At 39.7% G+C, this 26,607-nt stretch overlaps 2 protein-coding genes across 8 annotated transcripts in view; one reads left to right on the top strand and one right to left on the bottom strand.

Annotated features, from left to right (window-relative positions):
• The window catches only part of NKIRAS1 (NFKB inhibitor interacting Ras like 1), a 32,549-nt gene extending 11,954 nt beyond the window's left edge, over positions 1-20,595 (top strand). For all 6 annotated transcript variants that reach the window (XM_072792962.1, XM_072792966.1, XM_072792967.1 and 3 more), the window contains 2 exons: positions 14,263-14,504; positions 20,063-20,595. In XM_072792962.1, the coding sequence (XP_072649063.1) occupies positions 14,263-14,504; positions 20,063-20,305 (485 nt within the window). In that variant the 3' untranslated portion in view covers positions 20,306-20,595. The remainder of the gene's footprint in view (positions 1-14,262; positions 14,505-20,062) is intronic.
• A 1,673-nt stretch (positions 20,596-22,268) lies between these two features.
• Positions 22,269-26,607, bottom strand: part of UBE2E1 (ubiquitin conjugating enzyme E2 E1) — a 75,648-nt gene continuing 71,309 nt past the window's right edge. For both annotated transcript variants that reach the window (XM_072792972.1, XM_072792971.1), the window contains 3 exons: positions 25,336-25,468; positions 24,019-24,166; positions 22,269-23,060 (listed from right to left, as the gene is read on the bottom strand). In XM_072792972.1, the coding sequence (XP_072649073.1) occupies positions 22,963-23,060; positions 24,019-24,166; positions 25,336-25,468 (379 nt within the window). In that variant the 3' untranslated portion in view covers positions 22,269-22,962. The remainder of the gene's footprint in view (positions 23,061-24,018; positions 24,167-25,335; positions 25,469-26,607) is intronic.

Genomic DNA, 26,607 nt, shown 5'->3' with positions numbered 1-26,607 from the left:
TTGAATTCCTGTTTGTTTGTTTGTTTGTTTTTAAATTAACTTATTTATTTGAGATGGGGAGGGGCAGAGGGAGAGAGAGAATCCCAAGCAGATTCTGCAATGAGCAAGAAATCTGACATAGGGCTAGACTCTGCAGCAATCCTGAGATCATGACATGCTCCCAAACCAAGAGCCAGATGCTAACCAACTAAACCACCCAGGCACCCCTGAGGCGTCCCATTTCTTAGGTCTCGTCATCTTTGGGTTTACGCCCTCTTGGTAGAACATATCTTCCACCATTCCATTATTAAAAAAATAATAAAACGTTTCTTTGTGTAATCTCCACACAGGTCAAAAAGTAGAATATTGAAGGCACTCCAGTAGTTGCTCATATTTTTCTCTCAATCACAACTCACCACTTACCTGAGAAGCAGGCTCCATGCAGGGAGCCCGATGTGGGACTCGATCCCAGGTCTCCAGGATCAGGCCCTGGGATGAAGGCGGCATTAGACCACGGAGCCACCCAGGCTGCCCCCTTCTTTTCTTTATATAGTTTTTCCATCTGTGTATGTATCACTGAATGATATAGTTTATTTTTTGCCTGTTATTGATCTTATGTCAGTGGAATCATACTGTATAAATTCTTCAGTTTCTGGCTTCTTTTGCTTAACATATTTGTAAGATACATTTGTATTGTAGATAGCTGTGGTTTAATTTTTTTTTTTTTTTTTTTTTTATTTATGATAGTCACACACAGAGAGAGAGAGAGAGGCAGAGACATAGGCAGAGGGAGAAGCAGGCTCCATGCACCGGGAGCCCGATGTGGGACTCGATCCCGGGTCTCCAGGATCACGCCCTGGGCCAAAGGCAGGCGCTAAACTGCTGTGCCACCCAGGGATCCCCGGTTTAATTTTTCATAAAGGCTTAGGATATATTCTATTGTATACCTCAATTTATCTCTTTTTTGATAAACATTTTGATTAATTCCAGTTTGGGCTATTAGAAATAATGCTATTATGAACTGTCTTTTACTAATTTAGCCCAGCTATTATGTGGACAATTTATTTATTTTTAACATTTTATTTATTTGAGAAAGAGATGGAGAGAGAGTGCAGGTACAGGGATGCAAGGCGGGTTGGGGAGGGGGCAGAGAGGGAGGGGAAAGGGACAAGCAGACTCTGTGCTGAGTGTATGTGGAGCCGACCTATGGGGCTTGATCTCACTACACTGATATCATGACCTGAGCCAAAATCAAGTGTCAGCTGCTTAATGGACTGAGCCATATGTGGACAGTTTCTGGGTTATATATGTAGGAATGAAATTGCTGGTTCATAGAGGATGTGTTTTTTCCATTTTACCAGATTCTCTTGCTTCCAGTGTTGCTTTTGAGAAGCTAGGAGCCATTATGATTCTTGATGCTTTGGATATGGAAGCTTTTGCAGGCTCTTTTCTTTGTCCCCAGTGTTCTGAAATTTCACAGTGGTGTATCAAATTAGTTTTCATCTGTGGTAGTGGGTACTCAGTGGGCTCTTTCAATATGGAAATGTGTGCTCTTCAGTTCTGAATTATTTTCTTGAGGCTTTCCCTTCTCTATGTTCTTATTCTCTCTTTCTGGATCTCTTCTGGATGCTAGACCTTCTGGATGAGTCCTCTAATTTTTAAATTTCTCTTCTTATTTTATCTCTTATATTTTGTTTCACTGAGTTTTCTTCATCTTTATATTCCAGCCTTTCTATTGAGTTTTCATTTCTTAGTAACTTGTTATTTCATGGATACCCTATTTTATCCCCCCCTTTTTTTTTTTTAATTTTTATTTATTTATGATAGTCACAGAGAGAGAGGCGCGCAGAGACACAGGCAGAGGGAGAAGCAGGCTCCATGCACCGGGAGCCTGATGTGGGATTCGATCCCGGGTCTCCAGGATCGCACCCTGGGCCAAAGGCAGGCGCCAAACCGCTGCGCCACCCAGGGATCCCTTTATCCCCCTTTTAGTAAATATTGGGTAGTGTTTTTGTTTTATTTGCATAGTCTTTTCCCTCTAAAGTGCTCTTTTCTGATTTTTGGTCTCTCATTTCCTCAAGTATCTAGTATTCCTTGGTTATCTTTTCTTAAGAATGGAGAACGAAAAAGCTAATTGAAAGCTCTAAGCGTGAGAATAGGGTTTATGACTTGGAGCTTCACTATAAAGTGATCTGGTGGGGCATTTGTTGGAGGAACCCTAGATATTAGTATATTTAGGAATTTTCCTTTTTCACTGCCAGATTCTTCTGCCTAAAGGTTAAAGACCCGGCTGCCAATATTTTGAGAGTAGAAGGAGTGTGTCACTTAACTGCCCCCTGTTTTCACTATGGAACTCAAACCCAAGCATACTCTGTTTCACCCTTTCCAGAGATTGCACCTTTAGTCTTCTGTTGGTGTGAGGGAGGTGTAGATGCTCAGCAGCATAGAGTGGGAGAGATCTAGAGGGTAGTGGGAAGAATCATGGCTTTAGTTGATCTATAAAGTTATAAAATATCAAAAGATCAACATTTAAGGGCAGGGGATGTAGTGAAGGAAAATCAGACTGGCTTTTGGTGGATAAAATATCCACCATGACAACAGTCTTTTTTTTGTAATCAAAGCCCAATAAGTTTGTCTTAATAGAATAACCTTTAATTTCCTTAAGGTAGCTTAATTTACCACAGGATGATACATATACTCAAACTTATGAATAATTTTCCCTTAGTAAACATTGAATATATTCCTTAATAAAGAATTATGGTGGTAAAGGAAATTTTTTAGTTTTTCATGTTCCAGTGTGTTTATTGTTACTTGATTTCCTTTCAACCTAATGCTTTATGGAGATTTTATTTAATACTTACAGATATTTCAGGTAGGGTACCTTTAACAAATCGTTTTACAGATTTTAGGTTGTTTAGGAAAACTATAATAAGAGTTCTCAAAAACTTATACACACATACCTCATTTTGTGCTTTATTGATACCGTGTTTTTTACAGATTTAAGGTTTGTGGTGACCCTATGTTGAGCAAGTCTATTGGTGCCATTTTTTCCAATAGTGTTTGCTCATTTTGTGTCTGTGTGTCACATTTTGGTAATTTTTGCAGTAGTTCACACTTTTTCATTATTATTTTTGTTATGTTGATGAATGATCAGTCGCCTTTGATATTACTATTGTAATTGTTTTGGGACATCGTGAACCATGCCCATATAAGACAGTGAGCTTAACTGATAAATGTTGTGTCAGTTCTGACTGCTTTACCAACAGACTGTTCCCCCATCTCTCATTCTCCCCTCAGACTTCTCTATTCTCTGAGACACAGCAATATTGAAATTAGGCCACTTAATAACCCTCTGGTAGCCTTTAAGTGTTCAAGTGAATGGAAGAGTTGCACATCTCTCATTTTTAAATCAAAAGCTAGAAATGATTAAGCTTAGTGAGGAAGCCATGTTGGAAGGCAAGATAGGCTGAAAGCTAGATCTCTTGCAGCAGTTAACCAAATTGTGAATGCAAAGAAAAGTTCTTGAGGGAAATTAAAAGTGCTGCTTCAGTGAACACACAAATGAAAAGAAAGCAAAACAGCCTTATTGCTGATATGGAGAAGGTTTTAGTGGCCTGAACAGGTGATCAAAGCAGCCACACAACATCCCCTTAAGCCAAAGCCTAATCCAGAGGAAGGCCCTAACTCTTTTCAATTCTGTGAAGGCTGGGAAAGGTAAGGAAGTTGATGAAAAGTTTGAAGCCAGCAGATGTGGGTTCAGGAAGTTTAAGAATCTATTTCCATAACATTAAAGTGGAAAGGGAAGTATCAAGTGTGGTTGCAGAAGCTGCAGCAAATATCCAGAGGATCTAGCTAAGATACCTAATGAAGGTGGCGACATTAAACAGCTTTTCAATGTAATTGAAGCAGTCTTATGTTGGAGGAAGATGCCATCGTGAACTTTTTATAGCTAGAGAAAAGAAGTCAGTGCCTGGCTTCAAAGTTTCAAAGGACAAATTGACTCTCTTGTTAGGAGCTAATGCAGCTGGGGCTTTTAAGTTGAAGCCAGTGCTCACTGACCATTCTGAAAATCCTTGGGCCCTTAAGAATTATGTTATATTTACTCTGCCTGTACTCTGTAAATGGGAAAACAAAGCCTGGATGATAGCATGGTTTACTGAGTATTTTAAGTCCACTGTTGAAATCTACTACTCAGAAAAGAAAGATTCCTTTCAAAATATTATTATTCATTGACAGTACAGCTGGTTACCCAAGAGCTCTGATGAAAATGTACAACAAAATTAATGTTTTTGTTTTTGTTTTAAAGATTTTATTTATTCATGAGAGACACACAGAGAGAGGCAGACACACAGACAGAGGGACTCGATCCCAGAACCAGAATCACGCCCTGAGCCAAAGACACCCAACCGCTGAGCCACCCAGGCATCCCAAGATTAATGTTTTTATGCCTGCTAATACAAAATCCATTCTGCAGCCCACGGATCAAGGAGTCATTTTGACTTCCAAGTCCTACTATTTAAGAAATACATTTTGTAAGGCCAAAGCTGCCATAGATAATGATTCTTCTGATGTATCTGGGCAGAGTAAGTTGAAACCTTATGGAAAGAATGCACCATTCTTGATGGCATTAAGAACATTCACAATTCATGGGAATAGGTCAAAATGTCAGTATTAACAAGATTTTGGAAGAAGTTGATTCCAACCCTCATGGATGCCTTTGAGCAGTTCAAGATCAGTGGGGAAAGTAATAGCGGATGTGGTAGAAATAGCAAAAGAACTAGAAGTGGAGTGAGCCTGAAGATGTGGCTGAATTGCTACAATCTCATGATAAATTTTTTTTTTAAGACTTATTCATTCATTTGAGAGAGAAAGAGAGAGAGAGAGAACACGACAAGGGAGCGGCAGAAGAAGAAGCAGATTCCCCGTTGAGCAGGAAGCTCACTTGGGGCCAGATCCCAGGACCTGAGATTATGACGTGATCTGAAGACAGATGCTTAACCAACTAAGCCACCCAGGTGCCTCTCATGATGCAACTTTAACAGATGAGAATTTGCTTCTTGTGAATGAGCAAAGAAAGTAGCTTCTTTTTCTTTTTTTTAAGATTTTATTTATTCATGAGAGACACAGAATGAGAGGCAGAGACACAGGCAGAGGGAGAAGCAGGCTCCCTGCCAGAAGCCTGATGCAGGACTTGATCCCAGGAGCCTGGGATCAGGACCAGAGCCAAAGACAGACATTCAGTCCTTGAACCACGCAGGCGCCTCAAGAAAGTAGTTTGTTTGTTTTAAAGATTTTATTTATTTATTCATGAGAGACTGGGAGGGGGGCAGAGACACAGGCAGAGGGAGAAGCAGGCTCCCAGTGGAGAGCCCGATGTGGGACCATGATCTCCAGGATTACGACCTGAGCCAAAGGCAGACACACCCAACCACAAGCCACCCAGGCACCCCAAGAAAGTAGTTTCTTGAGATAGAATCTACTTCTGTAATAATGTTGTGAAGACTTGAAATAACAACAAAGGATTTAGAGTATCACATAAAGTGAACTAATAAAAGCAGCAAGGAGGTGCCTGGCTGGCTCAGTTAGAAGAGTGTGACTCTTGATCTCATGGTTGTGGGTTTGTGCCCCATGTTGGGTGTAGATTACTAAAAAAAAAAAAATAGACTTTTAAAAGGCAGCAAGGTTTGAGGGGATTAACTCCAACTTCTCTCTTTCTCTCTCTCTCTCTCTCTCTCTCTCTCTTTTTTTTTTTTAAGTGAGCTCTATACCCAGTGTAAGGGCTTGAACTCATGAACCTAAGATCAAGAATTGCATGCCTTACCAACTGAGCCAGCCAGGTGCCCCAGATTGACTCCAATTTTTGAAAGAAGTTCTGCTGTGGGTAAAATGCTGTTGTACAGTATCATGTGCTACAGAGAAATTATTTGTGAAAGGAAGAGTCGTTTGATGTGGTATACATTGTTCTGTCTTAAGAAACTGCCCTAGCTACCCCAGCCTTCAGTAGCCACCACCCCGACCAGGCAGCAGGCATCAACAGCGAAGCAGTCCCCTCCACCAGCAAGATTACAACTCCCTGAAAACTCAAGTGATGGTTAGCACTTTTTATCAGTAAAATATTTTTTAATTCAGGTATGTATGTTTTTTAGACCTGATGCTATTGCACACTTAATAGACCAGTATGAAAGGGAGGTACATGCAAAGTGATGTCCAAATGCTGAAGGAGCCAAAAGACTGGGGGAACAAAAAGCCAAGAAGTCAAGCTTGACAAAAAATGGTTTATTAAAAAGGGACTTGCAGACAGAAGTGTGTCTTGGGTAGCTACAAGTAGATGTCTGCAACCCCACCTCCCATAAGACCTGCTTTTACAGGGATGCCTGGGTGGCTCAGTGGTTGAGTATCTGCCTTTGGCTCAGGTCATGATCCTGGGGTCCTCAGATGAAGTCCTGCATGGGGCTCCCCATGGGGAGCCTACTTCTCCCTCTGCCTAGGTCTCTGTATCTCTCTGTGTCTCTCATAAATAAATAAAATCTTAAAACAAAACAAAACAAAAAAAACCTGCTTCTACAGCCATAGAGGCTGAGGAGTACAGGCTGGGAGACCACCTGGGAAGGAATGTTTGAGAATCATAGCTGTATCTCCAGAGTAGATCAAGGACGTTATGACCCAAGGGTCTACTTAAAGGTATGATTAAACAGAAGGAGGGATGCCTGGGTGGCTCAGCGGTTGAGCGTCTGCCTTTGGCTCGGGGCATGATCCCGTGGTCCCAGAATTGAGGCCTGCATCGGGTTCCCTGTGTGGAGCCTGCTTCTCCCTCTGCCTGTGTGTGTCTCTGCCTCTCTTTCTGTGTCTCTCGTGAATAAATACATAAAATCTTTAAAAAAAAATAAGTTAAACAGAAGGAATGTGGGGGCAGGGGTGGGAAACTCTGCTTAAGAAGGCTTCTGGTCACAGAGCAGTCATCATGGTGGATTTGTCCAAGATGGTGTTAGTTTGGTTCACACACTCCACCCCTCAAATCTGGCTCTTACAATCTCCCATGCCCCCACCTCTTCTGCAGTAGTCCCTGAGCCATCAGAGAGCGGGTCTTGGCAATAGGGTCCTTTGCCATACCGTGTTCAAGTTGAAGGCATAAACCACAGCAGCAGTACAGATAGCAGCAGAGACCTGTCAAAAGGGGAGCAAACCGCATATCCAGCATGAATCCTGTTGTAAACCATCCACATGTATCCATGACCATTGTAGGAAAGGGTTTCCTTTACCATAACAAGAGAAGCAGCAGGCTTAAAGGATAAAAGAATAAATTGCTTAGTAGGTACTTCTCTGGGGGAGATCCTCTCCCTCTATTGATGACGGTAGTGCCTTTGACCTTTGTCAGGAGAACAGAGCTGGCCTGAGGTACATGAGCAGTTGCAACATACCAGACATGTTACCCTGGGGCCAAATGTCTGTCTGTACATGTAAATTAAAGGTGGTGCAAACAACCACATTAGGTAAGCAGCTATAATGCCTTTCAACATGGATGCTTGTCTGGAATGTGTATGTGTTGGCCCCAACTCCAGCAAGAACAATGGGGACCACCTTAGCCCTCACTCTGGCAAGAAATAGCCTATTATTCTGGGGGAAGTTACTATTCTAATCCTGTTTAATCCCTTCTCCCAAGAGGATGGGCTGAGGAGCCTGGAACCACAGTTGTCCTGGCCTGCTATTAACTCAGTAACCAGGGTCTCAGCCTCGTTTTCTGGATGGCAATAGTCCTAAGCATGCTGGTTTTTTTGTTTTGTTTTGTTTTGTTTTTAAAGATTTTATCTACTCATGAGAGACGCAGAGGGAAAAGCAGGCTTCCTGCAGAGAGCCCGACGTGGGACTCGATCCTGGGTCTCCAGGATCATGCCCTGGGCTGAAGGTGGTGCTTAACTGCTGAGCCACCCAATCTGCCTGGCATACTGGTTTTGGTACCTAACCACACATTTGGGGTGGTGCCACAGATGGTCTCAGTGGAACTTAACAAGTGTATGGCTTCTGGCAAGAGTTATCTATCTGTGCAACTATGATGCCTGTAAGAGAGCTCTGAGTTGAGCTTTAAGAATGCCATTCTTCTTTCCAGTTAGGCTGGTGGCCTGGATTAAAGGGTAAATGAAACTACCCATGTATGTCCTCGCACCACATCCAATGAAATGTGTTTCCCTATCACAATCTATCCTTTGAGGATATCTGAAGATGACACTAAGTTTTTCTAGGGCGTGGATGGTGGCATTTTGATTGGCTCTCACAGAGAAGGGCTTAGTTGAGCCCTGGCTGTATCCATACAAGTTATAGTGTTCTTTTTACCTTGACTAATGGGTAGAGGGCCAGTATAATCAATTTGGCAGTCTAAAACCAGATGGATTGCATGATGTATGTGTCTTGTGTGTGGAACTACAAGACCATTTTCCTAGGTCTCAAATGGGAGCAGATCAGGCTATTGCTGATGCTGCTAAGATGTCAGTATAGCACAGGGGCATGCCGGTTCCCTTCGTTATATTTCAACCAACCTTAGCATTGCGATGCCCACTGTGCTTATAAAAGCATGCAGCCAATTCTGAACTTTGCATGGAGGTAAGGGCCCTGATTTTTGCTAAGGTGCCTGCCTCAGTATTCCCAGTGGGTGAGACACGCCTATGCCTGAGACATGGAAAACAGTATGGGAGGCAACAGGGTCCTATATTTCATATATTCTTCCATAATTTTCCCCATAGTGGTTTCTGTAAAACTTCCCAATCATCCCAAGCCCATTGGGCCCTTATGGACAGCCTAACTATCCATGTAGAGTGTAAGAAGTCAGGGTTCATACATACATACCATCTAGGCAAATCTCAATTCAGCCTGTTGGCTGCTTTTATTATCTGCAGCCTCAAACCAGAAGGAATAGTAAAGAAAGCATTGTGGAGGGTGCCTGGGTGGCTCAGTCAGTTCAGCACTGACTCTTGGTTACAGCTCAGATCATGATCTCAGGGTTGTGGGGATCGAGTCCTACATCGGGCTCCATGCTCAGTGGGGAGTCTGCCTGAGATTCTCTCTCCTCCTCCCTTTGCTGCTCCCCTGACTCATGTGTACTTGCTTGCTCTCTCTTTCTCTCAAATAAATAAAATCTTAAAAAAAAAAAAAAAAAAAAAGTATCGGCTAAATCCAAAACCACATGGTAAGAGCCAACACCATGTACCGTCTGTTCAGTAATTTGGGTAATATTAGGGACAGCCTTATTTAGTTCTCTACAACCCATGGTCATTCTCCAGGTGCCATCCGGTTTCTTCACATGCCATACAGCACTATTAGCAGGATTTTATGTTGGTCTGATTATTTGTACTCTTGGTAATTCCCATATAGTGGCAGATATTTCCTTGAATCCTCCTAACAACCAGTATTGCTTTACAATTATAACCTGAGGAAGGGGTAACATAGGATCCCAATTTCCATTTCCCCTTAAAGAGAGTTCTAATTACTTTAAATCAAAAGTAAATTCTCCTACAGAACTTTGTAGTATTTTTTCCCCCAGAAGAATATCTATGATTAATATATTCTCCAGTTTTGGAGAAATGAAAACCTTACAAGGTGCTTTTATTCTCAAGCATGCTGTTGTGCATTTCACCCTTAAGCTTTTTCCTCGGTAACTATTGGTGGCTGCCCCGGTGCCTGAATGCCATTCTGGATTGCCATGAATTAGGGTGCATTCTGCTCTGGTATCCACTAAGGCCATGGTTTTTTGCTTATTTTTATGGTGTCCAGTAAATTGTGAACTATATGTGGGTCCTCTAGGTGCCCCCTATGGCTCTCACATGGAAGCAACGTTGGTCCCAACCCTGGTCTTTCAGGCGAGGGAGTACCTGGCCCTGGTAAGAAGTCACTTGTGGCTGAGGTTTTTTTCTTCCAGGGGAGGCATGGAGGACAGTGGCCTAAATTGCTGAGCAGAAGTAAACTTCTATAAAGCCACTAGAATAGCATTTAGTTGGCGGGGCTGTCTTTTCTCTGTTTATGCGCACTGCCAGCAGGTCATGCTATATTTGCTTTTGGGTTACCCTAATGTCGCCTTTGTTTTAGATTAACCTTCCTACTTGTAATAGTTTTAATTACATATATGATTTAAAATTCTTAAACCTCAGAAACATTAATTTCTAGTAAAAACTAAGCAGTGGGGAACGGTTACACCAGCATTCTTCACTTAGCAAAACTTTAAAGTTCCAAAGCACCAAGAAGATTTGGGAAGCTAGTTAAAAAGTTTACCTAAAACTTTTTATTTATTCAGTCTGTGTGTTCCTAACAATTATGTTTAGATGACCTCTGAAAATTTCATGAAACCTCAGACAAAGTCAACCAGCATTCTAAGTTATTTTTGCTGACAAATTGGAATAGATAGACATGAACTTAACGGGTAAATTTGATGCTTGGAATTGTATTTGATGTTGATAACTCTGAAGACATGCTTGTTTTAATTAAACCAACAAACTCAGAACTTTAAGAAAGATTATCTTAGATCACATGAACTTAAAAAACATTTGGGTTAATTTTTATTACATATGAGAATTTAAATTGTATAAGCACTTTTTTTATGCCAATTAACTAGAGCCTTTTTTTAAAACAAATTTTAGCAGTACCATCCAGAAGTAGAAAATATTATATAACTATAACACATTCTTACAGACACACATAAACATTCAGATACAGAGACTTTATAGCTTCTGTTTTAATATTACTGCCATGAAATAGGTACAAAACCCACTCATAAATGTTGGATCTAAATTTGTTTTTTTGGTGTGTGGAATAAGGTAAACTGTCTAGGTGACTTAAGCTTTTTCCACTTATATTTGGGGAATACATTTAAGATTTATATGTCCTTTTAACAGAAAACCAATTCTAATTTTTCACCAGCTTATGATTAATATTAAACCCATTTTAATATAAATTCATTTTAATCTTAGCCAGCTGGACCACACATAAAATTCCTCTCCAAATATTCCTTTTCCACAAACCTTATACAACTTCTGATTTTGTCTTTTTTTTTTTTTCCTCCTCTTCAGACCACCAGATGCTCTTTAGGACATTACTTTTTATTTCTCAGTAAAAAAGCATCTCCATTTTTCATACCTTCTATGGAAAACACCTCCTACTTTCCTGGCGTACAGAGCTGTTTCCCATGAGTTCCATGGTTTAGCATCCCACGCTGGGTTCAAGTGATGGCTGTAATCCGAGGTTGCCACATTTTATGTTCCCCCTGTGTGCACAAAGTGACAGACCCACTGAGGTCTCAATTTGTGCATCCTTAGTTTAGATAGTACCTACCAAGTTAGAAGCCAAAAGGGATGTGGCTAGTCTCCTGTCCTTCTCCATTTGTAATTCTTTCTTCAACTGCCTTTCTTCATTTCTGCCACTAGCCAGGCGTTGGTGTCCACTTGAAGGGCCCACAGGAGCAGCCAGCCCACCATAGCCACTGCTTGGCAGCCTTCCTTATCCCAATGGGTCATGCGACTTTGTAGTAGTGCTGTAATCCATTTGGCATTTCCCGGGTGTCCCCGTCCTCATGCAGCAATCCACAGGCATCAAGCAACCAGATTCTGCCTTCCTACATTGATGTAGTCTGCCAATCCAGGGTTCCCCCAACTGAAGCTTTATTCCCTTGCCCATTCTTCAGTATGTGGGCTCCGCCTGGTTGGCTCACCAATTGTTCTGTGAAAGGGAGGTGTATGCAAAATAATCTTCAAAGGCCAAAGGAGCCATTAAAGAAAAAGGCCAAATCCAGCTTGACAGAAAAGTGATTCATTAAAGGGGCTTCTGGACAAAAGTCTCTCTTGGGCAGCTGCAGGACAAGTAGATCTCTGCAACCCCACCTCCTAGAAGACCTGCTTTTACAACCCTAGAGGCTAGGAGTACAGGCTGGGAGACCACCTAGGAAGGTATGTTTGAGAATCAGAGTCCTATTTCCAGAGCAGATCAAAGACATTATGCCCCAGGGGGTATGCTTAATGGTGTGACTGAACAAAAAGAAAGGGGGGGGGGGGCGCGAGGCTCAGAGGTTTAGCGCCGCCTGCAGCCCAGGGCCTGATCCTGGAGACCCGGGATCCAGTCCATCGAGTTCCGCATCAGGCTCCCTGCATGGAGCCTGCTTCTCCTGCCTGTGTCTCTGCCCCTCTTTCTGTCTCTCATGAATAAATAAATAAAATATGAATGAATGGAAAGGCAGGCAGGCAGGAAGGAAGGAAGGAAAAGAAAAGCAAAGCAGGGAAGACTGCGCTCTAGAAGGCTTCAGATCAAAGTGGTCACGGCAGATTTATCCAAGACCGTATTTATCTCATTTATGCAACAGTGTAAACATAACTTTTACATGCACTGGGAAGCCAAAACTTTGAGACTGACTTTATTGTAATACTTTATTGCAAAGGTCTGGAACAGAACCAGCAATATTTCTGGGATATGTCTGTATGTTTTATTGATATAGGATGTTATCCACATGATTTTATTTTTGGATATAGCTCACATTTAAATATGAAGATGGTTCCTGGGACTTACCTTATAAGCCTCTTCACTGTTGATTAAAATTCAAAGTGTTAATCTCCCCTTAATTCCCTTATCAACAAATGATTATTGAATACTTGCTGTGTACACAGTGGTTTCTCTCAAGGATGCAGGACCAGTTGAAGAGACAAAACTCACATAAATGCAACAAAGGGGGTGGCTCAGCGGTTTAGTGCCACCTTCAGCCTGGGGCCTGATTGTGGAAACCCGGGATCGAGTCCCGTGTCGGGCTCCCTGAATGGAGCCTGCTTCTCCCTCTGCATGTGTCTCTGCCTCTCTCTCTCTCTCTTATCTCTCATTAATAAATCTTTTTAAAAAATGAAACAAAGGAAAATGCATTTTAAAAGGATCACTCAGGCCAGAAGAAAACAAACTTGGACATCAGTTATGAGATGATCTCATTCGTTTACTCATTCAGCAAACACTTCTTAAGGACTTCCAATGTATATAAGTCATTTTGTTAGTCCTCAAAGCTATAAAGACATTAGCCACAGTCTTGGCCCCCAGAGTTTACAGTCCAGCTTTTGAGGGGACAGATAAGGAAACATTGACGTATAAGATGATGTTACTGGTACAAGGCACAGTAGAAGCAGAAAATTGGGAAGGGGATAATCAGGAGAGGATCCATAGAGTTGACATTTCCGTGAAATTTGAGATTAGTCTTTTACCAGGTGTTTACGGAGCTAATTGCGTAGTTCAGGTGAAGATAACAAGCCAACAGGAATGAGGGAGGCAATGGATTAAGCAGGTGTTTCTGCAGCAGAGTGGCTGATTTTTGATAACTTTTCTTGGTCAGCAAGAACTCTGAAGATTGCCCAGGGAAATGACGATCAATGAGCAAGGAGGACAAACAAGTGTGGGGAGGAAAGATAAATTTTGTTAGTTTGAAGTAGTTACATGACATTCACATATAAATACCCAGTAAGTACTTGAAGCAAAAGTCTGGTGCTTAGGCCCAGACAGAACATAACAATTTTTGAGTCCTTTAAACAGACTCTGGAAATACTGGAAGTTGTACAGAATAAAGGCAGCAAAGTGACCCCAGGTTCTGTCTTCAGCTCTGATGGAGAAGAAAATGAAGCTTTTTTTTTTTTTTTGTATTCTTTTTATTGGAGTTCAATTTGCCAACATATAGTAGAACACCCAGTGCTCATCCTGTCAAATGCCTCCTTGAAGCTACTTTTAAAATCAGCCTTTAACTCTCCAATTTCAGTACTAAGTTCTTGGACTCTGGTAACAGTTACTTTTTAAAAATGCCAAATAGTGTCATTGCCAATTTTTTTTTTTTTAAAGATTTTATTTATTTGAGAGAGAGAGAAGATAAGCAGGGAAGGGGGGCAGCAGAGGGAGAGGGAAAAGCAGACTCCTGATGCAGGGCTCCAACCCAGGATCATGATCTGAGTTCAGGGCAGATTCTTAACCAACCAATCCACTCAGGTGCCCTTCATTGCCAAACTTTATTTCTATTTAGAGGAAATATATTTTAATACCACTTTGTTCATTTACTATAACAGCTACCTTTTACTTTAAAGAAATTTAGTAAATGGAAATATGACTCTTATATGTAGTAAATAAGGAAACTTCTAGAAAGCCAACTTCTAAAGGACAAGAAAATACCAATTGGTACTGAGTTATCTAAAAAGGATAGTATTTATTGAGGTACAATTGAATTAACATTCTATTAATTTCAAGTATATGATGTAATGGTTCAATATAAGAGTAATTTCTTTTTAATCCCAGGAATGGAAGATTGTGAAACAATGGAAGATGTTTATATGGCTTCAGTGGAAACGGATCGAGGAGTAAAGGAACAGTTACATCTTTATGACACCAGAGGCTTACAGGAAGGCGTAGAGCTACCAAAGCATTATTTTTCCTTTGCTGATGGCTTTGTTCTTGTGTATAGTGTGAATAACCTTGAATCCTTTCAAAGAGTAGAGCTTCTGAAGAAAGAAATTGATAAGTTTAAAGACAAAAAGGAGGTAAGTGGGTTTGTTAAAAATGCTATGAATTATAATATTGCTTAAATCGTAGCATGGACTTTGGGGCAGTTACAATATTTAAAAAGCATTCAAAAAAAAAAGGGGGGGGATCCCTGGGTGGCGCAGCGGGTTAGCGCCTGCCTTTGGCCCAGGGCGCAATCCTGGAGACCCAGGATCGAATCCCACATTGGGCTCTCGGTGCATGGAGCCTGCTTCTCCCTCTGCCTATGTCTCTGCCTCTCTCTCTTTCTTTCTCTCTGTGACTATCATAAATAAATAAAAATTTTTAAAAATGTTAAAAAAAAAAGCATTCAATTGTATTCAGTTTCTGTAACTGTCATAATATTTTTTTCTTAGCCCAGGAAATACAGGATTTAATGAATTCAGTCAGGACCAGTGTTTGACTTTCTGCTTTTGCTTGTTACCATTTGCAAGTTGAATTTTAATGACACTATATCTTAAGTACTACATACTTCACTTCATATTCTTTGGGATCACGGTTTCCTAGAGTTCTCTTTGTCTCATTGGCTAAATAGGATTCTTGTTTTCGGCCTTAGTGGAAAATAAATTAATGAATATAAATACATATAAATAAATAGATTGGATTCTACTCATTTATCACTTAGAAATAAGATCCTTACCATGATCTGTAGTCTTAAATCATCTAGCCCATACCTGTCCTTTTTGTCTTATTTTTATCATTTTGTTCCTCTGTCACTGTACTCCACGGACAGTGGTCTACTTTTTGTTTTTTTTACAACATGATTTGTTCCTGTTAAGTCTTTGTTAATTGCTGGTTCTCTCCCTGGAACTCTGCAGCTCTTTCTACAGATCTTCACATGGTTGACACCATGTCATCTAGGAAACCATATAATATATTGGTTAGCAGCACTGGCTAGATATTCTTAACCTAGATTTTTATATTTTATTTATTATGTTAAACTTACTTTGAGATAATTGTAGGTTCACATACAATTTTAATAATAGAGATTCCTTACCCAGTTTCCCCAGTGTTGTACAAAGCTAGTATAATATAAAACCACCAAGATATTTATTTTTATAGTCAAGACATAGAACAGTTCCATCGTTGCAGGGATCCCTCCCATTATTCTTTTTTGCCACACCCACTTTCCTTCTATCCTCACCCTCTTAATCCCGACTAATCTGTTTTCCATTTCTAAACCTTGTCATTTCATGACTGTTAACATAAATGAACTCGTACAATGTGTAACCTTTTGGTATTAGCATTTTTCACTCAGCATAATTCTCTGGGGGGTCACCAAAGTTATTGCATGTATCAGTAGTTCATTCCTTTTTATTGCTGAGTGATATTCCATGGTATTTATGTATCAAAATTTATTTAACCATTCTTGTTGAAGGATATCTGAGTTATTGATATTTTATTATTTTGAATACTTATTTCCTATGTGAATAGATTACAATCATAAGGTTCAGTCTTATACAGAGGCAAGTAGTAGATGCGCTTCTCCCACCCATTTTCCATTTTTCCCACCTAAACAGATAAATGCTGTTGTTATTTTCTAGGGTATCCATCTTATTCTCCTTCCTGCCCATCTCCCCCCAAAGTTGAAAGAGTGATTCAATGAACACTCATAGTTGATACTTGAATCTTGGTTCTGCTTCTCAACTTTCTGCCTGTTTCCTTAACCATAAAATAGGGATAATAATAGTACCTTTTTCGTATGATTGTTAGGGAGATTTAGGAAGCACATTCATTCAGTAAATGCTTATTGAACAACTACTACCTGCCTGGAATTGTTTTAGGTAAGGCACTGACAATAGACAAATGAATATCATGAAGAGTCAGATGCTATGTAGAAAAGTAGAGCCAGGGTGTGAGGGTACTATTCTCTGTAGGGCAATCTCGGAAGGCCTCCCTGATAAGGTGACTTTTAGCAGAGATTTGAAGGAAGTGATGGAGGGAGCCAAGCCCATGTGGAGGAGGAATGCTCTAGGTAGAGGGACTAGCTGGTGCAAGGATCGGGGGAAGTTTGCTTTACCATGTTCAGGAACAACAGGGAGGCCAAAATGGGCTACGAAGAGTATGGGATAGGAGATGAGTACAACACTTTGGATCAGATTGATTTTGAGAACAGGAAAGACATGATCTAGCTTAGGTTGCATTTATTTATTTATTTTCATGTTTGATTTAAAAAATTGAAGAGGTAATGTTTGCACATGGTTCAGAAATAAAAATGACATAAAAAAGGACTATTGTGAGTTCTAGTTTCCACCCCTGTCCTCAACCACCAAGTTCTTTTATCTCAAGCGTACTATTCATTTATCTATTCATTGATTGATTGTAAATTCTGTGCCCAACATGGGGTTTAAACTCCTGACCCTCAGATCAAGAGTCATGATTGAGCCAGCCAGGTGCCCCTCAAGCATGCTTTTTAAATATTATACTACTTGTGTAGGGGCATCCTTCCAAAAGTTTTTCTATATAAATACAAGCAGATAGGTTCCCCACACACACTTGCTTTCTTACATCGAAAGTAGCATAGTGTTCTGCACCATAACATTTTTCATATAATGTTTAGAGTCCTTTCCATAGCAGTACTCAGATCCCCTTTTTTAAAACTGGTGCATATTCATTGTGTAGATGTATCTTACTTTAACCAGTTCCAAATTGATGGACACTTGGGCTTATAGTAATGATTTCTATTATGAACTATACTCCAATGAATAATCTTACACATTTATTATTTTGTACATTTTACAGTAGAGTTGTAAAATCAGCCAAAATGGGGTTCTTGAATCAAAGGATATATTGCCAAATTACCTTCCATAGCCATGGTATGAAAGTGCCTGTTTCTTTAGTCTTGACTACATTGTGTGCTTATGGATTTTGTGAATCTTCTGGGTGAAAATGGTACTTCAGTAGTTTCATTTTCCTTTAATATGAATAAAGCTAAACATCTTTTGACTTGTATTAAAATGTTCACTTTGCTGTGTTGATAACAGACAACATAGTTGGGGGACAAGGTGAGAAGCAAGGAGTTTTGTGAAATGCTATGGCTCTGGAACACTTAAAACAGTTATCCTTTGAGGAGAAACCACTTTAAAAAGTAGGGAGTGATCAAACTGTGCCATGGTGCAGATCAGATAGGTCAGAAAAGCTGAGGAAAAAGACATGGCCAGCCTTTAGAAACTTGGGACGTCTTCAGAACTATTACAGTAAAACAGTGAGATGAAGTTTGGTTGGCCTGGATAGAAGGTTTGTACACAGCAAAGATGACTCTTTGAAGGAATTTTGAGTCAAAAGAGTAAGTATATTGTCTAATAAAAGGAAACAAGCTGGAGAAGGAAGTGTAAAAGAGGGTTTTTAGAAGAGAGCAAGTGTTTGCCTGCTAATGGAATGATTCAATAGGAGAAAATTGATGGGGAGAAAAATGATTGCTGGAGTGACAGTCTTGTCTGGGATAGAGGATGGGTTCTAGAAGATGGTAGTTAGATGTGGCGGATGCAGGTGAAAGTGTTGTTTTCTTACTGAAATAGTATGGACATCAGCTGAGAGGTGGGGAGGAAGAGATGTTGGAGGTTGAGAGGGCCAAGGTAGGAGCTGTTAATACTTGTTGGAGAACACCAACTCACTTTTAAAGTCCGTGGTTATGGGAGCCGGGTGGCTCAGTGGTTTAGCGCCTCCTGCCCAGGACGTGATCCTGGAGACCCAGGATCTAGTCCTACATCAGGCTCCCTGCATGGAGCCTGCTTCTCCCTCTGCCTGTGTCTCTGCCTCTGTGTATGTCTCATGAATAAACAAAATCTTGTAAAAAAAAAAAAGTCCGTGGTTATGGATTGGGACCAGCCAGCAGAGCTGCGTTTTTTTCCTCCATCTATATTAAATAAGGGTATAGACGCAGTTCAGTTAATAGTTAAATTTAAGATGGAATGTTGACCAGGTGAATATAATGGGATGATGGCGGCAAGGTATAAATTAAAAGAATCTGAACTGGCCCAGAAACTGAGGACAGGAGAGGGGCTGAAGGACAGTGATAAAGGTATGAGAGCCAGCAGGACTGTAAGTTCTTCTGGTGTTGAAGATTGTTGCAATCAGAGTGTTAGGCATGAACTAGGAAGGTAGAAGTAGGAGTGGGATTCTGGAATTGAGACCATGGAGGGGAGCAATTATAATGGCAAGAGCTAGGATGTGTTCATGGGAGTGAATGGCCGAACAAGTCAGAAGGATGATCAAGGCTGTTTGGGAAAGGTCATCCGTGTGGCTAGTGAAGTCATTAGGACTTATGATAAAAGTAGTGTGGTGGTGACCATGAGCCAGGTCTGTAATGAGTAGAAACAGAGTGGGGGGTGGGAAACAGGTAGTACAGGTTAATAGCACCAGCCTTCAATTTTAGCCTTCTTAGAGGACATTGTTGGAGACAGCATTGAGGGACAAGGACACCCCCTACATCCCTTGTGCCCACTGTGGTAGTGAGAATACTACAGAGCTGAGCCAGTTTCAGCTAGGAAAAGTGAAGGGAACATTCAAAGCAGAGATGGGGATGTAAAAAGGAGATTTTGTTAAAGTCAAGGGACAACAGGGAGCAGTTTCTGCAACTGGATGGGAGAGGGAGATGGGAGATCAGAGATCAAAGAATACATGTGAAGATGAAAATGTGGGTGATGAAGAGTAGCAGGAGGGCCTGTGGGGATAGATCCTGCTGAGGAATGAAGGAACAGAAGACTTGCCAAAAAGAGCTTAGGGGCCTGTTCCATCCTACCTGGGAGGCATGGTCTAACTGGAACTCAGCTCAGTTTTAAGGCAAGAACACAGCAATGGCTTAAGTGTCCTAGTTCAAAGCTGCTCCTCAAGAGGTTCCTCCTCTAGCAGTTCTTACTGCCCTTCTACTTTCTGTAATTTTTATTGTCTACTTACTTATATAGTCAAAGGCCTGAAAATTGGATATTCTCTCCTCCAGACCTCCCTTCCTCCTGGGCTTTGACTGCCTTGTGACCGCTGAGTTCTGGTGGCCTGACACTGCACGATGTGCAATAAACATTCAAGCTTAAGTGAATGATTGTCTTACCTTTAGTGTAAAATGTTATCGTTCCATACATTCAACAGATATTAGTGCTTGCATTATGCACATGTCTGATCAGAATAATTCCTGTTCTCATAGAACTTAGATTCTAGAGGTAAACTCTCACGGCTCCAGGAATCTTGTTTTTTTGAAGTATGTATTACAGATTTCCCAAACAGCAGGTATAATAGCTACACTGAAATGCAGACACATTTCAAACTGTTATGTTTCTTAGATAGTAATTTCCCCAAGTCTCGCTTCTATTCATACTTAAGTAACTTCACCTACTGTTCATTTAAAATGTTTCCTAGTTAACAAGCTGTAGAGCATCTGCGTTTTTAATGAAAACGCATTCAGGAAGAGTGAGGTTAATGTCTTACTAGTTTGGACTCAGGTCACATCTGAAAATCAGTTTTGAAGTAGTTTTATTCAATAGGACAATTTTCTTGATTTTTTTTTCTCTTTTGCCTAGGAACGGATGTTGGCAAAGCATAATCTTTTTTATTTTCCTTTTAGGTAGCAATTGTCGTATTAGGAAACAAAATCGACCTTTCTGAGCAGAGACAAGTGGATGCTGAGGTGGCACAGCAGTGGGCGAGAAGTGAGAAAGTACGCCTGTGGGAGGTAACGGTTACAGATCGGAGAACTCTGATTGAGCCATTCACTCTCTTAGCCAGCAAACTTTCCCAGCCCCAGAGCAAATCAAGCTTTCCTTTGCCTGGGAGGAAAAACAAAGGGAATTCTAGCTCGGAGAACTAAAAATCACTAATGCTACAACTGTTGAATAATGATTGCCTTTAAGTGTCTGTGAGCATATTTAAAACAGGCCATTTGCATCACCTACCTTTGGTCCTTAGGAAACCTTTAAGGAGTAATTTAATGCACTTTAGGTTAGAATTAAATTATTTGGGCTAAATTTATTGTCTGATATGAAATAATATATTTGCCTTGTCATTGTTTGAAACTTATCCCTGAACTTAGTACCTTTGTTGTTTAAATTTGTTGTACTTGTCCGAATGGTAAAATAAAGTCTGGGTGGTATGCTGATATACCTATGAGTAGTAGAGCTCCATTACCCCCAACTTATTTCAGAAGCCACTGTTCTCTGTAACTTTATGCAACTTCTTAGCTCAAATATAACTTTGTGGGGTTTTTAAAAAGATTTATTTATTCATGAGACACACACAGAGAGACAGAGAGGCAGAGACATAGGCACAGGGAGAAGCAGGCTACTCATGTAGGGAGGCTGATGTGGAACTCGATCCCAGACCCTGGGATCATGCCCTGAGCCAAAGGCTGACACTCAACCACTGAGCCACTTAGGTGTCCCTATAACTTTCTTTTTAAGAAGTTCATTAATTATCTAATGTCTAGAATTATAAAATGATATTTTTAGATCACTAACAGTAAACAGTTTAGGTGTTAAACTAAATTACAGCTCTTGGAGACCTAGCTAAATAGAACAAAACCTATGATTTAGCTTTGTTCAAATTATATGTTTAGCATGACCCAGGGTAGCAGGTGGTGTAAGTATGTTCAAAGCTTTTGTTCTTTCTTTAGAAAACTATTAAGCACTTAAGGACACTTAAGCTTCCATTTTCAACAAGTATTACTTTACCTTCTCCAATAGTTTTCTGGAGACACAGTCATATGGAATAAAGTGTATCATAAAAATACTGGACTACAGGGATCCCTGGGTGGCTCAGCGGTTTGGCGCCTGCCTTTGGCCCAGGGCGCGATCCTGGAGTCCCGGGATCGAATCCCACATCGGGCTCCCGGTGCATGGAGCCTGCTTCTCCCTCTGCCTATGTCTCTGCCTCTCTCTCTCTCTCTCTATGTCTATCATAAATAAATAAATAAATCTTTAAAAAAAAAAAATACTGGACTACAGGTTAGATATTGTAGTCTGTGCTATAGTATTCTTTGAAGATTTTGGCAATATTCAAGCAGCGGGACTAATTGTGTTTTGCAGGTTAACAATACTGTAACTAATTTTAAAAGTAGGAAGCAAAGCTACTTAATGTTTTAATTGGCAACCCTGACCTGGGCCAAAATCAAGAGTCAGATGTTTAACTAACTGAGCCACCCAGGCGCCCCTCAACTACTTCTTTTTAAAAAAGTAAATTCTACCCCCAACTCATGTCTCCAGGATTAAGGGTCTCTATCACTAGAGCCAGCTGCTGCCCTATAAACTGTAACTTCTTAAGTGGAATACTTTTAAAGCTAGGTTCAGTAAATTTTAAAAAGTCAATTGGTTCATTTCTGGGAGGTGAAGAACTGCATAATATAAAACTTGTAAATCAGCTAGTGTTTCTCCTGTTTAATTGGCTGAAATTCCTCATCACAAATACATTTTTTTTTTTTTTGCCAGAAAATTATTCAGATAAGTCATTCCCTAGGGTTGATCCCAGTTTTTCCTATGTTTACACAGATGAATTCTTTTACAATGACTTAAAGTTTCTCTGGAGATATGCAGAGAAACAGAACTGGTGGATATATGTACACTTAGGTATTGCCAAATTGCCCTCTAAGGGAGATGTCTTTTCTGAGATACCTCATAAGCAGAGTAGAAGAATACCAACCCTAACCTAGGTCCTTGATAATTATCATCATCTGTATTACTTGTAGGTTGTTCAGTAGCAAAGCCCTATTAAGTTTAGAAGAATCTGCAAACTACAAACACAGGCAGAGGAAAGTAATTGAATACAGCAGTGTTAGGTGCTTGTTTTAATATTGTTTATTAGCACAGTAACAAATGCAGACTTAAGTAGTCCACAACATATAACCAATCCACTGAGCAACTCCTATTCCACACCTTACAGTTAACAGCTTAAGGTATTTTACTACAGGTTTTCACAAGTCGTGATTCAAACCTCTTATCTTGTCACAATAAAGTAGATTGGCATATAAAATAAAATACATAACTACTCATTTCCTATATGGTGTCTTATAGCCACATATCCATTTTATATATATGAGATGACAGTCTCTAAAAACTGTTAAATATCAATGTTCCCTCCCAAGAAGGGAAAAGAAATTCCAATTTTTTTGAACAAAAAAAAAATTGTAGTCTTGGAAGGACTTTACATAAATGGCCATGTGTGTAACCTGTACAAAATTAAGCTATTTTAAATTTACAGACTACAAGCAACTGAACCCAAATGTCTATTCTCTGTACTACATTTCAGCTAATATTGCAGAACTAATGACAGTTTTTAAAGTTGCTCTTACCAATTCTTCTGTCTACTGTAGCAAGATACCTTAAGTTACAACAAAATCTTAGGAAATAAGACTGAATAATATCTGTTATAGAAATACCCTACTCTTTACCAACTCCCACCCTCCCCCACCCCTTCAAAATCATAAGCAGCTCTCTCTGTGACAGACAAATAATGTAAGAATTGTGAAAACCCAATTTATGTAGCGTATCTCTTGGTCCACTGTCTGGCCATTCTGTCATGTTCTGCTCTGTTGGTCATATACTGAGTGGCAATACTTCCCACCAAAGGGTCAGCTGGAAGAAAAAAATGTAGATTACTTTGAGGAAAGGAAAAGACCGTTTCAAATTTTAGCCAAAGTATTTGTGATCAAAACCAGTTTTGAAATGCCATTTTCCTGGGCACTTTTTCTTTCTAAAACAGTATGCAAGGGGAAAACTTAGTAGAATGCTCAGGCTTTAGTACTAGTGTGGCTTCATCTCCTTAATTCATTCTATTTTTCTCCCAACAACCACCACCCAACTGGAGTGTTAAGTAAGTTCAATAAAAACTGGAAGGTTCAAGGCTATGATGAACATCCAGCTGTGTTCACACTGACTGTTCCTTCAAGTCCTCTGGGCTGTTGCAATATAACACTATTTACCTCTACATTAGTTACCTAGAAAAAGCCAGGCTGCTAGGTCAAAACCAACAATTAAGTTGAAACCTAAATAGAATCTTTTATGGTAAATCTTTAATAATAAAAGGAAATTAAGCCTCCTCTCACCCTAATCAGTCCAATAACCACTAACTATTAAGCAAAGAAGCTCAACATTTAGTTAGAAGTATGTGGTTTAGGGGAACTGTATGACAAATGTAAAAATCTAAGGCAATTTTGTAAATCTTTGTTCCTAGAGCATAGATATTTTTGCCTTTTTCAACTAGTAGATTGAACTTTTCTTAAAACTTTCTTTCAAAAAAGGTTAGTTTTTGTCCTTTAAAAAAAAAAAAGATTTGAGAGAGAGCAAGCGTGCGCATGAGCAGGGGGGGCAAAGGGAGAGAAAAAAATCCCAAGCAGACCCCACACTAAGCCCAACACAGGGCCTGATCCCACAACCCTGAGATCACGACCTGAACCCAAACCAAGAGTCAGACCCAACCAACTACACCATCAAGGCATCCCTGCTTTTTGTTCTTCAAAAGCTTTGTACTTTATCAAAACAAGTATTTTTCAGGTAAGGAAGAAAAAAAGAAAAAAAGAATTATTAACCTTACCAGGATTACAGTCTGTAAGAAGGGAGCAGATAGAAAGGAGAACTTTAGAAATGGTTAGTGCTGGACTCCAATTATCTTTTAATATGTCCAAGCAAATAACTCCTTGACTGTTAATATTACAGTGATAGATTCTTGTCCGAAATGTAACCTTAAAAAAAAAAAAAAAGTATTAAAATTTAAACAGCAAACAATGAAATTCTTACTAAATTGCTTTTCCAATTGAGTGGCTGTTAATTTAAAACTAAGTGTTTCTTTAAAAGATGAATAGAGTTTTAAAGCTGATACAGATAGGTTAAGAGACTTTAATAAATCTAAGAGTAGAAGTGTTCATTGATACACTCTGTCATTTCAAAAGTTATCCAACAAAAAAAAAGGTAACTTTGGTTAAGCAGTTTCACTAATGTTTTAAATGTTTTCCTAATTTTTCAAGTTTGAAATAACTAATTGCTGACCTCTTGTGTTAGCTGGTAGTACTACATAGCCTTAAAATAAGCTTATAATAAATTCAAACTGAGATACTAACAGAAGCAAGATGCTTAGCTGTAAACACTGTAAAAAATAATAATTTGAAGATGAGATTTGTTTCTGCTTCTTCTGACTTTTACATTAGATCCTGCAGGTATCCTGTCTACCTAGGTTACAGGATCACTATAATGGAGTCTCCAAAGGTGAGGAGCAGAAATGGGTAAGGATCATAGCAGTAGACAAATTAACACAAGTCATGTGAGTCTGGATTGCTGGGGGTGGGGGGTGGTGTGGGGGGTGGGGTGGGGTTGGTTCCTAATTTTGTGAGATACACAGAATCATTCCAAAGTAAAAATAAGAATCATAAATTGTTGAGTATCAGAGGAGATACAATCCTAGATGAGAAAACTGAAGCCAGGAGATGAAGAATTTGAACAAGGCCAAAACATGACAAGGAGCAGAATCCAAAGCTTTGGTAGGAGATTCTGATTTCCTAATTATTTTAGTGACAAATTTCAGTGGTTTTTGGTCACAGTAGTCATTTCTGTGCACAGATACTTTTAACTGTTCAGTAACTTTTTCCCCTGTTGAATGGAAAGTAGAGGATTGATTCTGGGTTGCTATGTCACTAAAAACAGCAGGGTTTTAAACACCATCAAAACAAAGCACATATTTCTAGAAATGGTCTCTGCCAAGAGGCAAAGCCCTGCCTACCCCATGCAGTTTTTTATGTCCATCCAAATGTACTTAAAGATTCATTAAGATAGAACAGAAATCTACCTTTTGTGATTAAAATTCAACAGTCTCTCATGGCAGTATGTAAATTTGACTATAAATTAGGGAAGTTCTTACCTTTGGAGGCTTGAAGGGGTATTCTGGTGTAAAAGTGATATCAAGGAAAAATACACCACCCTCATACACGGATCCTGGAGGCCCCAGAATGGTTGATCTCCATTCATAGATGTTATCGCCTTTGGGACCAGCACTGTGAAGTAATACATCAGAAGGTAAGCAGATGGTGGCCCCATCTAACTTCTTATAGGGTATTTAAAAAAGAAGAAAAGAAGACCTCTTCTTTTCCTTTTAGTTTAATGTGTGGTTTCGCTCCACAAACAGAAGTGTCTTTCAGACACAATGTGACTCTGGACTGCAAAAAACCAATCAGCCTTAGGTCAAGTAAACTGAATAATAAAGAATGTTTAAACCATTCTAAGCCTACTTAAGCTGTGAATAAGCAAGATATTCCTCAATTCTCAACCTTCTCGATACCTCATAAGAAAATGTAAACAATATTTTAGTGACAAATTTCAGTGGTTTTTGGTCACAGTAGTCATTTCTGATAACCATTTTAAACACAAAGTTTCATTTCTAACCCCACTGACTGTGGTTCTTGTTCCTCGCTCTTCTATTTCCATAATCTTACCCTAAGAGGAAATCCAATGGATTACAGTATGGTCTCCATTATAAACCATGTTGGGTGAGAAATGACAAGTTATTTATTTTGCATTTCAATGTATAAAATTAAATATTAGAGTTGGGATGTTAATTTATCCCTTTCCCTGTTACATCGCTGTTATTTATATTTAATTATACCATAATACCCTTCCAAAGCATTGTATTGGCTTGCAGAGTGCTCTGTATCCAAGTACAATTATTAATAAAAATATTTACCCTCCAATTCCAAGACCAATGAAGAGCCTAATATACCTGCCCAAACAAGTAAACAATACCAGGACTTAAGGTATTGAGGACAGAGGAAAAGACAAGTTTGGGAAATGGTTTCAGATATTAATTTTAAAAAGACTTCCCACAGCATGGACATGACAGTATTAAAGTGGCTCACATTTCTCAAACCTAGTTATCAACTGTTGCTTCAAGGATCATGATGTATGTCAGCCAAACAACAAAAAGGTCTTTACTTGGAGAGACTTCTACATCCCAATCACACAGACTAATTTCTACAGAGAGGCAAACAGCATTTTAAAATGAATGGATGGTATGAACTCAAATACTTATTGAATGTACTTCTAGGCCAAGTTACATGGTAGGGATTTTAATAATGAATAAGACAAAAAATCCTTGTCCTCAAGATGCCCTCTGCTAATTGGTTAGAGATGAGGTTCA

Source organism: Canis lupus, chromosome 22, assembly GCF_048164855.1.
Source record: "Canis lupus baileyi chromosome 22, mCanLup2.hap1, whole genome shotgun sequence".
Lineage (NCBI taxonomy): Eukaryota > Metazoa > Chordata > Mammalia > Carnivora > Canidae > Canis > Canis lupus.
The sequence above is the reverse complement of the archived record's forward strand: the minus strand, read 5'-3'. Positions and strand labels throughout refer to the sequence as shown.